Source organism: Carcharhinus amblyrhynchos, chromosome 3, assembly GCF_965287045.1.
Source record: "Carcharhinus amblyrhynchos chromosome 3, sCarAmb.v2.hapA, whole genome shotgun sequence".
Taxonomy (NCBI): Eukaryota; Metazoa; Chordata; class Chondrichthyes; order Carcharhiniformes; family Carcharhinidae; genus Carcharhinus; species Carcharhinus amblyrhynchos.
In genome coordinates this window covers 139,059,318-139,075,188 of record NC_137326.1, presented here as the reverse complement: position 1 = coordinate 139,075,188, position 15,871 = coordinate 139,059,318, and the positions used below count along the sequence as shown (strand labels likewise).

At 45.0% G+C, this 15,871-nt stretch overlaps 1 protein-coding gene and 1 pseudogene across 3 annotated transcripts in view; one reads left to right on the top strand and one right to left on the bottom strand.

Moving 5' to 3' along the window:
• tp63 (tumor protein p63) overlaps positions 1–15,871 on the top strand; it is a 151,433-nt gene that overhangs the window by 128,286 nt on the left and 7,276 nt on the right. For 2 of the 3 annotated variants that reach the window (XM_080186118.1, XM_080186116.1), the window contains 2 exons: positions 10,319–10,467; positions 15,391–15,532. In XM_080186118.1, the coding sequence (XP_080042244.1) occupies positions 10,319–10,467; positions 15,391–15,532 (291 nt within the window). Of the gene's footprint in view, positions 1–10,318; positions 10,468–15,390; positions 15,540–15,871 lie in introns of all 3 variants that reach the window. The other variant, XM_080186117.1, reaches the window with a different exon arrangement.
• LOC145341689 (U2 spliceosomal RNA) lies at positions 12,768–12,937 on the bottom strand (annotated as a pseudogene).

Genomic DNA, 15,871 nt, shown 5'->3' with positions numbered 1-15,871 from the left:
TTTTTGGAAAATACCCATTCATTTATCCAGCTTGGCCAGGAAGCGGGCTCATTGGCTCACCATCGCAATCACTGAATCAAGGAGCTTTAGTGATCGCTTCAATTCCAAGCATCCAAAATCATATCCCAACATTAATGATACTTAGGGATTGGGAAGATGCCTAAGGCATGTTGTTGGATTTGGTGAGGAATCAGTTGATGCCTATCTTCTGACAGGGAAGATTCTAAACACAGAAATTAAAACCTCACACTCGGGTTATTCACTCTGCCCGTGTATTACAGCTTGGGCTGTCGTAATGATATCCTGCACCTCAACACTCCCACATGTGAGCCCCAGTGGAAATCTGAAATCAAAGAGCATAGTTAGTAAAATCATTGATAGGTACAAGGCCCAGTGTGTATGAGCGATATGATTGTTGTTTCATCTGCACAAATTGCAGCATCCCTCATTTAGTATGACGGCCTGTCTAGTATGATTCTCCTGTAGAATCACAGAATAGTTGCAGCACAGGATGCCATTTGGCACATCTGAAGGAGCAAAGCACCCTGTCCCAGCCCTGCCTTTCCCTGTGGTCCTTACTTTTCTGATAATACAATTCCTTTTTGAAAACCTCAATTGATCCTCTCTCCAACACACTGTCCTCCAGTGAATTTTCCACTCACTGTGTGGAAAAGCTTTTCCTCATGCCACCATTTCTTCTTCTACCAATTATTTTAAACCAGTACCCACTGATTCCATTCCTAACATTAATGGGAACAGTTTTTCCCCCTCTACTTTGTCTACATTCTTCACCGTTTTCAATACTTGACCAAAGCTTCTTTCCGTGAAAATAGGAAGAATGTATGATTGTTGTATGCAATGTTTTGCTTCCTTAACCTTAACACCTGACAGTGTATTCTTACAACAATACAAAAAATAGAAGCAGGAGTTGGCCAGCAAACCCTTTAATAGAATTGTAGCTGACTGATGCGGGTCTCAGCTTCTTCTCAGTGCCATTTCCCCATTACCCCTACTCCTCAATCTATCAAATATTTATCCACCTCCACTTTGAATATTTCTAATTCTCCAGCCTCCACCAACCTTCGGAGCAGAGAATTCCAGAGATTCACCACCCTCTGCAAGAAGAAATTTCTGCATACCTCAGTTTTAAATGACGGCCCTTCATCTTGCAGCCATATCCCGCTGAGAAAGGACAGCAGGACTAGAGGGCACAGCCTCAAGATGAGGATGGGGCAATTTAGATCGGAGTTGAGGAGGAACTTCTTCACTCAAAGGGTGGTGAATCTCTGGAATTCTCTGCCCATTGAAGTGGTGGAGGCTGCCTCGCTAAATATATTTAAGTCACGGGCAGATAGGTTTTTGACAGACAAGGGAATTAAGGGTTATGGGGAGAGAGCGGGAAAGTGGAACTGATCCACTTCAGATCAGCCATGATCTTATTGAATGGTGGGGCAGGCTCAGAGGGCTAGATGGCCTACTCCTGCTCCTATTTCTTATGTTCTTATCCCCTTGTTTGGGACTCTCCCATAGTGAAAACATCTCACATATACCCTGTCAAGCCCCCTTTTTGAGAAAGGTATCCCTCCATTCTTCTAAACTCTGCCATTCTTGTTTGAAATTATATCATCAGGGGAGTAATAGGGTGGCATAGTGGTTAACACCGTTGCCTCACAGTGACAAGACCCGGGTTTGATTCCTGGCTTGGGTCACTGTCTGTGCGGAGCCTGCACATTCCCTCTGTGTCTGTGTGGGTTTCCTCTGGGTGCTTCGGTTTCCTCCCGCAGTCTGAAAGACATGGTGGTTATTGACCATGCTAAATTCTCCCTCAGTGTACTTGAACAGGAGCTAGAGAGTGGCAACTAGGGGCTTTTCACAGTAACTTCATTGCAGTGTTAATGTATGCCTACTTGTGGCACTAATAAATAAATAAGGTAAATAAATAAAAGTAAGTTTGGCTTGAAAAGTCATCCAGGTATTTGGGACTAGCATAGGGCAGCGCAACCCAGGTAAGGATATCAGGCTCACCTACCTGAAGGCCATCAGTGTTTCTCTTCAGTGCCTCATAATCATTGTTTTCTCCTTCCTGTAGCCAGTCCAGAAATGACCAGGTTTGCTGGCTGAGATTTGAAAGGTTAACCTTTGGATCACTAGTCTGGTACCATGACCATTATCTGCACACTTCAAGCTGTGAGAGGAACTTAGTCAACAAACGAGATCAAAGTAAACCTTTCATGGAAAGAGACTGAAATAGTGTTTGTAGAAGAACCCTTTCAAATTCCAGGTTTCTTGTCTGCTTTCATAGCTGGAGTTACTTAAAATACTGTTGAGAAAAACCTAAACTTGAAGAAGATAGTATTTAGGTGTGTGTATAGGATGATATCTGAGAACGAAAGAGCATATTAATATCAAGTGATTCAAGCAGTGAACAATAATGAGAACTCCCACCCACCTTGTGCTTTATGATGCTTCACAAATCTGCTTTTAATTTGCACAGATTAGTGAGAAGTTAACACTTTTGAACCAAAAGTAGCTGATATTTGCACTCTGTTTACAGACAGCAGAAGAGAATATTTCAGGAAATTATTTTCATGAATTAAGCATGTATTTTAAGGTTTTACCAGGACTGGACTAGGGATAGTGTACCGCAGTTATATAACTCCATTACACGAGGAGCAGATATATTGTGGCCATGTTTCAGGGTCTTTTTTTCTATAAGTTTCTGTGATTCTCTATTCGAATGCGGTAAAGCTGCACAAAGCTGGGTATATACAGTGTGGACACTGTTATGCTGACCCCACACAGTGTACACCAGCTCACGCTCAGTACGAGTCTCACGAAGTTATCCTAGTAAGAAATATCACAACACCAGGTTAAAGTCCAACAGGTTTATTTGGTATCATGAGCTTTCGAGCGCTGCTCCTTGATCAGTTGGTCTCTTCTGGTTTAACAACAACTCCTGTTGAATGGTGAAACTTTGCTGGACTCCCTCAGTAGCAAGAATGCCCTTCCTCAGACTGGGAGGCAAAATCTGCACATAATACTCAAGGTGTGGCCTCACCAAGGTCCTAAATAACTGCAGCAATATATATCCTAGCCTTGGGGATCCCAATGCTGAGCTCTGGGACCGTACGCAGTGCACTGGACAGTTCTGCGCAGTCATGGCTTGTGCTCAGTATCTTAACCAGAGTGGCCCATTAGTGTCCTACAGAACCGGAGAGATTGTGGAACCACTTCATGGTATGATGGCTGACTATCTCTGCCAGTATGTTGTGTGATATACAGAGACATGAGCTGGCCTTGTGTTAGAGATTCTGATTTTATTGTACATATTTTTAAATCTTATTATGTGCTTTTTTTGTAACGTGTCTCTGTTCATGCAGAATGTTAGTGATGTTGGTGTTCGCTTTGTATTAGCTCTTTCTTTCTCTTTATTTCCCCCTTTTTGATCTAATCTAATGATGTCCTCTAAATATATCCTTCATTAACATTTTCCCCATATAACAATGAAATGCACCCATTTTAAATATAAATCGTTAATTCTGTTCTGTCTGTCTGGCTGTGATTCTGCACAGCTGCTTTTTTCAGCTAGTATTCAACATTAAGGAATCTCCAGCAGATCGTGTGCAGCATGATTTTTCAAATCTTCAGGGAGGCAGTGGAAGTCTGTGAATAATTTAGTTTACCGTCTGACTCAGACTGGATAAATCAGGGGAAGCGATGGCTACTGGACTGTTAATCCAGAAACTCAGCTAATGTTCTGGGGATCCCAGTTCGAATCCTGCCATGACAGAAATGGGATTTGAATTCAATTAAAAAAAAACTGGAATTAATTATCTGGTCTGGGCCTATATGTGACCACGATGTGGAAATGCCGGCATTGGACTGGGGTAAGCACAGTAAGAAGTCTCAAAACACCAGGTTAAAGTCCAACAGGTTTATTTGGTAGCACAAGCCACGTGACTCCAGATCCTCGGCAATGTGCTTGACTTTCAACTGCCCTCGGGCAACTAAGAATGGTCAGTAAATGTTGGCCAGCCAGTGATCCCCATGTCCCACGAATGAAAAAAAAACTCAGTAATTCCATGATCCAAATCCTACAGTTTTCCTCTACTTTTTGATTTGCTACTAGGTAATTCTGTATGCCACTGTTATCCCCAGATAACAAATGCTGTTTTTCTGAAGGGTCTGATTAGGTTCATGGTGTTCCCCACAGCGAATCATGGCAAGCACTGATTTCGACCTAGGCCCAGAAATGCTGCATTAAACATTGTCGAGTTTTATCCCTTCAATATGTCAAGAGCACCACGTACAAAATGACCCTGAAGCAGATTCTGGCCCTGTACCCCAGTCCCAGCTGTCACTCTCTGGCTGTGTGTGGAGCTCCCCCATGTGGAGTGAAGGCAAATGGAGAACTATCTTGGGTATGATCACACTCCCTACTCCACTGACTGGGCTACATGAGGTAAAATTAAAGGCAGTTCACCCACAGAATTAAAAATAATTAACCTAATAAATCTCAATCATCTGTATGTCTTTTTCTTGTTTCTGAAGTTTTCCATCATCATACAAAGCAGTACAATTATACACTGCTATTTGTGGAATCTCACATTGTATCAGAAACAATTTATCTGAACCCCTTCATTTGCCAAGTGCAATCTTTTTCCTATACCTGGCTGACACAGTTAAAGATTTAAGTCTATCACCATGTTGCTGCTGGCCAGATATGTTTCTCTGTGAAGGGTCCTTCCCAGTGACCATGTCTGTAGTAAGTGCAGGTTGCTGGAGGAGCTCCAGCTCAAGGTGGATGAGCTGGCCTCTGAGCTACAGACACTGAGGCTCATCAGGGGGAGAGAGGGTGCCCCTAGACTGGCTAAATCTAAGGGTCAGGGACAAAAGGGGGCTGCTGGGAGGAGGAGGAAGGGGGGTGAGGAGCGGAGGCCTCAGCCTCTTAATCTGCATAACAGGTTTGAGGTTCTTGCTTCCAGTCTGGAAGAGGACGAGGCAGGTGAGGTTGGTGAGCAAACTGCACACGGTACAGTGATGCAGCAGGACATAGGCAAAGAGAAGGCGAAAAGGAACGTAGTAGTGATTGGGGATAGTGGGGTGAAGGGTATTGACACTGTCCTTTGTCACAATGACAAAGTGCACAGAAGGGTGTGTTGTCTGCCTGGTGCTCGGGTACAGGATGTCGCAGCTGGGCTGCAGAGGAATCTGGAGTGGGAGGGTGAGAACCCGGTCGTTGTAGTACATGTGGGTGCCGGCGACGTAGGCAAAGTGCGGACTGAGGATCTGGGGAGGGAGTATGAAAAGCTGGGAATGGAATTAAAGAGTAGAACCGACAAGGTAGTCGTCTCTGGGCTACTGCCTGAACTGAGTGCTGACGGGCGTAGGGTTGACAGGATAAAGGAAGTGAATGGGTGGCTCAGGGATTGGTGTGGGAGGAATGGGTTCGAATTTATGGGGCATTGGCACCAGTATTGGGGTAGGTGGGACTTGTTCGGGCGGGATGGGGTGGGTCTGAACCGTGCTGGGACCAGAGTGTTGGCGAATCGAGTAAAGAGGACTGTAGACAGGGCTTTAAACTAATTAGGGGGGGGGAGGGTGCGAGGGTAGGTGACCTTACGAGGTCTAAAGTTAAGGATAGGGTACAGGTAAGGGAAGAGGCCGAGGATGTCCCAATTGGTGGCGTTACGGCAAATAGGGTCCAGGTGAAGGCTGGGATGAAAGCGCTTTATCTGAATGCACGAAGCATTCGGAATAAAGTGGATGAGCTGGTGGCGCAGATCGACACAAATGGATATGATCTGGTGGCCATTACAGAGACGTGGCTGCAAGGTGACAGGGACTGGGAGATGAATGTACAGGGCTATCAAGTGTTTAGGAAGGATAGGCAGGAGGAAAGAGGGGGTGGCGTAGCTCTGCTGATTAAGGATAGTATCAAGGTGGTAGCAAGGGATGATATCGGAGCCAAAGAGCACAAAGTGGAATCGTTGTGGGTGGAGATTAGGAACAGCAAAGGGAGGAAGACGCTGGTGGGTGTCGTCTATAGGCCCCCGAATAATGATCTGGAGGTGGGGCGGGCTGTTAACACGCAAATAAGTGCGGCGTGCAGGAATGGGACGGCAGTAGTTATGGGAGATTTCAATCTGCATATTGATTGGTCGACCCATGTTGGACGAGGTGGGCTCGAGGAGGAGTTCTTGGAATGCTGCCGGGATAATTTCCTTGAGCAGTGTGTGTTGGAGCCGACGAGGGAGCGAGCTATCTTGGATCTGGTGCTATGTAATGAGGCGGGTAGAATTAGGGACCTTGCGGTGAAGGATCCTCTTGGAGAGAGTGATCATTGCATGGTGGAGTTTCTGTTGCAGATGGAGGAGGAGAAAGTGGGTTCCCGGACACGCGTCCTTTGTTTGAATAGAGGGGAGTATGGTAGGATGAGAGAAGAATTGGCGAATGTGGACTGGGGGAGCGCGTTGGAAGGTAGGTCTGCTGAGGAGCAGTGGAGGATCTTTAAGGAGATCTTTCTTGGTGCTCAGCAGAAATTTATTCCGATGGTCAAAAAGGACAGTAGGAGGAGAGGTAATAAGCCGTGGATAACGAAGGAGGTGAAGGAAAGTGTTAAATTAAAAGCGGAGGAATTTAGAGTAGCTAAGAGCAGTGGGCGAGAAGAGGATTGGGAAAGGTTTAAATGTCAACAAAGATTGACAAAGAAGTTGATAAAGGAGGGTAGGAGAAGCTATGAAGCTGGGCTAGCGCTTAATATAAAAAAGGATAGCAAGAGTTTTTATAAATATATAAAAAGGAAGAGGCTGGCTAGGGTGAACGTTGGTCCTTTAGAGGATGAGAAAGGGGACCTAGTGGTAGGGGATGGGGATATGGCTAAGGTATTGAATAACTTTTTTGTTTCTGTCTTCACGGAGGAGGACGTGAATAATTTGCCGGGTGTTAGCGATGGAAAGGTGGTAGGACTGGAGGGTCTTAATGACATTACTGTTACTAGAGAGGTGGTGCTCGACAGACTGGAGGGGCTGATTGTGGACAAGTCCCCAGGACCGGATGGAATGCATCCGAGGGTTCTGAAAGAAATGGCGGAGGTTATAGTGGATGCCTTGGTGGTTATTTTCCAGACGTCGCTGGATTCCGGGGAAGTGCCGGAAGATTGGAAAACGGCTAATGTTACGCCGTTGTTTAAGAAGGGTGCCAGGCAAAAGGCAGGGAATTATAGGCCGGTTAGTTTAACGTCTGTGGTAGGTAAAATGTTGGAATCCGTCATTAAGGAGGAAATTGCGAGGCATCTTGAAGGGAATTGCTTGATAGGGCAGACGCAACACGGTTTCATTAAAGGGAAGTCGTGTCTGACAAATTTACTGGAGTTCTATGAGGATGTGTCTAGGGCAGTGGATAGAGGAGAGCCGGTGGATGTGGTCTTTCTGGATTTTCAGAAGGCGTTTGACAAGGTACCTCACAAGAGGTTATTGCAGAAGGTCAGGGGACATGGAGTTGGGGGTAGGGTGTTAGCGTGGATAGAGGATTGGTTGTCAAATAGGAGGCAGAGAGTGGGGGTCAATGGGTGCTATTCGGATTGGCGGTTGGTGACTAGTGGGGTGCCCCAGGGGTCGGTGCTGGGGCCTCAGCTATTTACCATTTATATAGATGATCTGGAGGAGGGAACCGAGTGCAGGGTGTCGAAATTTGCTGATGACACCAAGATTGGGGGAAAGGCAAATTGTGCGGAGGGTGTGGAGAGTCTGCAGAAGGATCTAGATAGGCTGGGCGAATGGGCCAGGAAATGGCAAATGGAATTTAATGTTGGCAAGTGTGAGGTGGTCCACTTTGGTAGGAAGAATGGTAGGAAGGACTATTACTTACGTGGCGAAAAACTGCAGCAGGCGACGGTGCAGAGGGACCTCGGGGTCCTTGTGCATGAGTCGCAAAAACCCAGCTTGCAGGTGCAGCAGGTGGTCAGGAAGGCGAATGGGATGCTGGCCTTCATAGCGAGGGGGATTGAATATAAAAGTAGGGAGGTCTTGCTGCAGCTGTATAGGGCATTGGTGAGGCCGCAGCTGGAGTACTGTGTGCAGTTTTGGGCGCCGTACTTACGCAAGGATATTTTGGCCCTGGAGGGAGTGCAAAGGAGGTTTACTAGGCTGATACCGGAGTTGAGGGGATTGAGCTATGAGGAGAGGCTGAATAAACTAGGCTTGTACTCGTTAGAGTTTAGAAGAATGAGGGGAGATCTCATTGAGACGTATAAGATGATGAATGGGATGGATAGGATAGAGGTGGAGAGACTCTTCCCGCTCAAAAAAGACAGTAGGACTAGGGGGCACAGCCTCAAGATAAAGGGGAGGCGGTTTAGAACGGAGTTGAGGAGGAACTTCTTCACTCAAAGGGTGGTGAATCTCTGGAATTCTCTGCCCGTTGAAGTGGTGGAGGCTGCCTCGCTAAATATTTTTAAGAAGCAGGTTGATGGGTTCTTGATAAGAGAGGGGATTAAGGGTTATGGGGAGAGGGCGGGAAAGTGGAACTGAGCCACGACAGATCAGCCATGATCTTATTGAATGGCGGGGCAGGCTCGAAGGGCTAGATGGCCTACTCCTGCTCCTATTTCTTATGTTCTTATGTTCTTAAGATGTGTTTTTCTGAACTGGTCTTTCTGACTGTTTTTCAGTAAGGGTTAATGATGTACTTGCCAATTTGATGCTGAAACCTGTACTTGATCTTTTGAAATAAATCCAACAACTGGAGACTGTGTGAAATGTTTCTTGGTTGTGTTGTGGGAAAACAGCCTGGCATTCCAAAGGAACAGATCATTTTGTAAAGGGCTCAGGATGGGGAGGAACGGTTTATCTGCAAATGAAGCTACTAAACATTGTGACAAATGTATATGCACAAATCTCAGCAGCACAGTTGTGCAAGTGGGCAATACCAGAAAGATTGTTAGTCAGTGAATATACTAAAATCTAAAATAAAACAATCATTGTTGTCATGGTTATATATATCTTTCATCCCCCCACCCTCACCCCACTGCTGTTGAAGATGTTGACTCATCACTTGGATATAATTCCCCCCTGACGACAATCCAGCTCACTACCCCCTCACCATCCATGGCTGTGACTTAGAGACAGGGATATTAGTGAAATCCCATCCTCTCTTAACCAAACATCTGGATGCAGCAATAGTTGCTGATACCATTCGGAGGAGGCAGTGATGCAGTGGTATTGTCACTGGATTGGTAACCCAGAGACCCAGGGTAATGCTCTGGGAACCCAGGTTCAAATCCCACCGTGGCTAATGGTGAAATTTGAATTTAATAAAAATTTGGAATGAAAATTCAAATAATGAAACCAATGCCGATTGTCATAAAAACCCATCAATGTCCTTTAGGTAAGGAAATCTGTTGTCCTTATCTAGTCTGGCAGGTAACCAACCACAGCAATTGGTTGACTCTTAAATGCCCTCTGACAAGGCCAAACAAGCACTCAGTTCAAGGGCAATTCAGGATGGTCAATAAGTGTTGCCCGCGTCCCCTGAATGAATTAAATAAAAGACCAAGGAACCCCAGTAGAACGTCTGGCTGAGTTAGAGGTTTCCATGACTTAATGCAGCACTGCAATGCTGGAGGTACCATCTTTATTAAGGAGTTAAATCAAGGTTCCAGTTCAGGTGGCAATGCCGTGACAGTTTGAGAGAGAGCAACCAACCATCATCACTAAACTGATTAATTAGTCATTCATCTCAATCCTGAGAGTTAGCAAAATGGTTGAAATGTTCGTTGACATCTGTGTGACCTAAGTGCGTATAACCATATCTGAGACACAAAGAAAATGCATGTTTCTTTAAAACAGTACTAGAAACAAGTACAGAATGTGCATCCCAATTCTTACAGGAAAGATCCTGGACTATGCATTTTGCGTACACAAGTAGGTTAGTCAGGAGCTGTAGTGAGTCAGTAGACATAGGCGATGAAGTCAGGATTGAAGGAATAGTTGCAAAGTGTCGTAGACTCGGGAATTTTTTTTACAAGGATCTGGTGAAGTGAAGCCAGTCCTGGTGTGTAACGAAACTTGATAAGCAAGAGGACAAAAACTGGAGGAAACGGGGCAGAGCAGTGAATTGGGATTTGAGTGGATACTTCCAACCAGAGCCAACACCAGCACAAAAACATGGATCAAGTGAATCTCATATTGCTGGGATTTCTGTAATAATGTAATTGAATTTGCTGGTATGTCGGTGAATGTGTGGAGTAATAACGCTTTGCGAAATGGTGGATATTATTTTTAAACAGTTGAAACATGTTGCCATTTCTCTTTTCCAGGCCATCGATGCAGTCGCAGCAATCGTTCGGCCCTTCTCCCCCTCCGATGAATAAAATGACCACCATGGGGAACAAGTTGCCATCTGTTAGCCAACTCATCAGTCCACAGCGCAATGCACTCACCCAAGCCCCCATGCCAGGAAGTATGGGTAAGAGTCTGAGAGATACAAAATATGACTTCATCCAAAACTTAAGCAGCATGCTCTTACCTGGAGAGCCTATTTTATATCTTGGGCACATGCTTGTGTGATGGGTAATCCTTCCTCTAATCTCTCTCAATCTTCCTCCTTTCTTCATTAGTAATGCTGCAATCTTTGTTTCTTGCTAAGCTGAAAGTTCTGTAGCCTGAACATCTCCCTTACCCTCCAACCTTAATGTCCACAGCCAGGGATCAAGGAATTTTAATAAACAAAGGCTAGGGCCATTCAATAAGATCATGGTTAATCTCCTTGTGGTCTGATGTGTACACTCCTCCATGTTCCCCTCAACCCTGGACTCCCTGTCAATCAAAAATCTAACTGAGCCCTGAGTATGCCCAATGCCGCAGCCTCCACAGCTCCCTAAGGAAGTGAATTTCAACCATGTGCCTTGCTCTAGATTCCCCCATAATAGGAAACATTCTCAGCATTCATCCTGTCAAATTCACCCACCCACTCTATATGTTTCAATAAGATCACCTCTCATTCTCTAAACTCCATTGAGTAACGGTTCAACCCTTCTTCATAACACAAACCCCTCTTTTATTTCTTGGGATGTTGGTGTCGCTGGCTAGGCCAGTATTTCTTGCCAATCCCTAGTTGCCCTTGAGAAGATGGTGGTGAGATGCTATCTTGAACCGCTGCAGTCCATGTGGTGGCTTGGTAGTAATAGCACTGGCCCAGTAATCCAGAGGCCTAGACTAATGCTCCAGGAACACTTCTCAAATCCTACCATGATAGCTCATGGAATTCAAATTCAATTTAAAAATCTGGAGTATAATATTAGTCTCAGTAATGGCAAATATGAAACTATCATTGATTATTGTAAAAACCCATCAGGTTCACTAATGTCTTTTATGAAAGGAAATCTGCCATCCTTACCCAGTCTGACTTGCAGCAATTTGATTCTTAACTGACTGTCTGAAATGGCAAAGCAAGCCCCCTCCGTTCAAGGGCAAGTAGAACATAGAACATTACAGCACAGTACGTTGGCCCTCAATGTTGTGCCGACCAGTGGAATCAATCTAAAGCCCAAATAACCTGCATTATTCCAATATCATCCATATGTTTATCCAATGACCATTTAAATGCCCTTAATGTTGGCGAGTCCACTACTGTTGCAGGTGGGGCATTCTGCACCCTTACTACTCTTTGAGTAAAGAACCTACCTCTGACATCTGTCCTATATCTATCATCCCTCAATTTAAAGCTATGTCCCCTCATCCCAACCATCACCATCCAAGGAAAAAGGCTCTCACTGTCCACCCTATCTAATCCTCTGATTATCTTGTATGCCTCTATTAAGTCACCTCTTAACCTTCTCTCTAATGAAGACAGCCTCAAGTCCCTCAGCCTTTCCTCATAAGACCTTCCCACCATGCCACATCCTGGTAAATCTCCTCTGCACCCTTTCCAATGCTTCCACATCCTTCCTATAACGTGGTGACCAGAACTGTACGCAATACTCCCAAGTGCGGCCGCACCAGAGTTTTGTACAGCTGCAACATGACCTCATGGCTCCGAAATTCAATTCCTCTACCAATAAAAGCTAACACACCGTATGCCTTCTTAACAGTCCTATCAACCTGGGTGCCAACTTTCAGGGATCTATGCACATGGACACCAAGATCTCTCTGCTCATCCACACTACGAAGTATCTTACCATTAGCCCAGTACTCCGTCTTCCTGTTACTCCTTCAAAAGTGAATCACCTTATACTTTCCCGCATTAAACTCCATTTGCCATCTCTCAGCCCAGCTCTGCCACTTGTCTTAGAATCATAGAAAACCTTACAGTACAGAAAGAGGCCACTCAGCCCATCGAGTCTGCACCGACCACAATCTCACCCAGGCCCTACCCCCATATCCCTACATATTTTACCCACTAATTCCTCTAACCTACACATCTCAGGACACTAAGGGGTAATTTTTAGCATAGCCAATCAACCTAACCCGCACATCTTTGGACTGTGGGAGGAAACTGGAGCACCCGGAGAAAACCCACGCGGACACAGGGAGAATGTGTAAACTCCACAGACATTGACCCAAGCCGGGAATCAAACCCAGATCCCTGGAGCTGTGAAGCAGCAGTGCTAACCACTGTGCTACTGTGCCACCCCAGTTTTTTTTTGTTTCTATTCCAATTCAATCAAATCAAGTCCAATTCAGAGTCTCAACAAGTTGAGACATTCCTGATCCAAGCTGACAAGACAGGGCTCTCACTTCCTATCTTGGGCTTGATCTACATGATCCAAGCTGATTGGAGTAGGTATAGCTCCTCCTCCATTTGCATCTTAGCCAAAAGGCCGAGATGCAGCTTTTAAAAATTGCTTCAAATGAAACTTAAATGTAACCTAATTACTTCAATCAAGTACAGCATGTCGATAGTACACTTGATCTTAGCCAAAAGGCCGAGAAGTTTTGGAACCTGCAACATGCTTCCATACTGTCTCCAACTCCACCGACTTTAGTGTCATCCACAAATTTACTAACCCATCCTTCTATGCTCTCATCCAAGTCATTTATGAAAATGACAAACAGCAGTGGCCCCGAAACAGATCCTAGCGATATACCACTGAACTCCAGGATGAACATTTCCCATCAATCACCACCCTCTGTCTTCTTACAGCTAGCCCAATTTCTGATCCAAACCGCTAAATCGCCCTCAATCCCATGCCTCTATATTTTCTGCAATAGCCTACCATGGAGATCATTGTCAAAGGTTCCCCATGGCGGGGTCACTTTTAACATTTAATAAAAACTTGGACAGGTACATGGTGAGAGAGATGTGGAGAGATATGGTGCAGGTCAGTGGGACTAGGCAGAAAAATGGTTCGGCACATCCAAGAAAGGCCAAAAGGCCTGTTTCTGTGCTGTAATGTTCTATGGTTCTAAATCCTTTTCTGAAATCCATATACACCACATCAACTGCTTTACCCTCATCCACCTCTTTGGTCACCTTCTCAAAGAACTCAGTAAGTTTTTTGAGGCACGACCTACCCTTCACAAAACCATGTTGACTATCCCTAATCAAATTATTTCTCTCTAGATGATTATAAATCCTATCTCTTACAATCCTTTCCAAAACTCGTCCACAACAGAAGTAAGGCTCGCTGGTCTATAATTACCAGGGTTGTCTTTACTCCCCTTCTTGAACAAGGGGACAACATTTGCTATCCTCCAGTCTTCTGGCACTATTCCTGTAGACAATGACGACATAAAGATCAAAGCCAAAGTCTCTGCAATCTCCTCCCAGAGAATCCTAGGATAAATCCCATTCGGCCCTGGGGACTTACCTATTTTCACTCTTTCCAGAATTGCTAACACCTCCTCCTTATACTCCTCAACCCCGTCTAGTCTAATGGCCTGTATCTCAGTATTCTCCTCGACAACATTGTTTTTTTCCTGTGTGAATACTGACAAAAAATAATCATTTAGTGCCTCTCCTATCTCTTCGGACTCCACACACAACTTCCCACTACTATCCTTGACTGGCCCGAATAACCGAATTGTGGTCACTATCACCAAAGTGCTCAAATGCTACCTCCAAATCTAATACCTGGCCTGTTTCATTACCCAGAACCAAACCCAATGTGGCCTCGCCTCTTGTTGGTCTATCTACATACTGAGTCAGGAAACCCTTCTGCACACATTGGACAAAAACTGACCCATCCAAAGTGCTTGAACTATAGCATTTCCAGTCAATATTTGTAAAGTTAAAGTCCCCCTTAACAACTACCCTGTTACTTTTGCTCCTATCCAGAATCATCTTTGCAATCCTTTCCTCTACATCTCTGGAACTTTTCAGAGACCTATAGAAAAGTCCTAATAGGGTGACCTCTCCTTTCCTGTTTCTAACCTCAGCCCATATTACCTCAGTAGACAAGTCCTCATCAAACATCCTTTCTGCCACTGTAATACTGTCCTTGACTAACAATGTCACACCTCCCCCTCTTTTTCCCACCTTCCCTGATCTTACTGAAACATCTGAACCCCGGAACCTGCAACAACCATTCATGTCTCTGCTCTATCCATGTCTCCAAAATGGCCACAACGTCGAAGTCCCAGGTACCAACCCATGCTGCAAGTTCACCCACCTTATTCCGGATGCCCCTGGCATTGAAGTAGATACATCTCAAACCACCTTCCTGCCCACCGGAACACTCCTGCGACCTTGAAACCTTATTGACCTCACTACTCTCAACCTCCTGTACACTGGAGCTACAATTCAAGTTCCCATCCCCCTGCTGAATTAGTTTAAACCCTCCCAAAGAGCATTAGCAAATTTTCCTCCCAGGATATTGGTACCCCTCTAGTGTGCAACAAAAAAAATAAAAAATTGTATCAGCCCAGTGAACCTTCTGTGAACTGCATAACACAGTCTGTACTGAATTAGCCGGGTGAGGATTTGAGTTGCCCTCAGTGACATTGGATTACAAAGTTGAGTTCTGAGTGCTGGTTTTTGGCTGCTTTCCCGATGACTTTCCTCCTCCCCGCTCAGCCAAATATCATAAGAGAATATTCCTGTCACAGAGACTCTAGATTCAGTTGTCTTCTGGTGGAGAGAACGTTAATTCAATTTGCCCACACCCATTCCAGGTCACAGTTGTTTTCACGAGAGGGAGAATCTCGAACAAGGGGACAGGTAGAGAATGGAACAGAAAAGTTGCTGAGGGCAGTATTGATCAGCCGGGATCATATTGAAAGGCCAACAGGCTTGAAGGGCCAAGTGGCCAACTCCTGCGTCTATTTCTTGTGTTGGTGTATAAATAGATTGCATGGTGGTGAGGCTGAGAGAGGGTGGATTCTCTTGAATATGAAACTGTCTTGAAAGCAGGATGAAAGATGATTCTGATTGGTTCTCTCGTTCCCTCAGTCCCTCAGATGATGAATGTTCCGATGCAGATGAACGGAGACATGAACGGGTTGAGCCCCACGCAGGGACTGTCTTCACCAATGGCATCAACTTCACACTGCACGCCTCCTCCGCCTTATCCGTCTGACAACAGTATCTCCAGGTCAGAGGTGGTGATTAGATTAATGACTTTTTTTTAGAATTAGTTTATATAGAGTGAAACTTTCTTGTAGAGCCATGGTGCAACCTCCTGTTAGTGAAATTCCAAACTATTTTCCCAATTGGATTAATCTCTCAGCAAAATCTGAACATGGATTTGCTTTTTAAAGTGATGAGCTCCAGGTTGCCTGTTGGATTATGAACATCACAGAATCATATCTTGGGTCTTACTGATTTCAAGTAGCCTTACATTTATTTTTGCAAGAAGCCCATGTTCTGATTTTGCATGGTGTCCAAACTGGAGACCACTCACCCTCTGTGGTCCCTAAGCCGCAATGAAGCA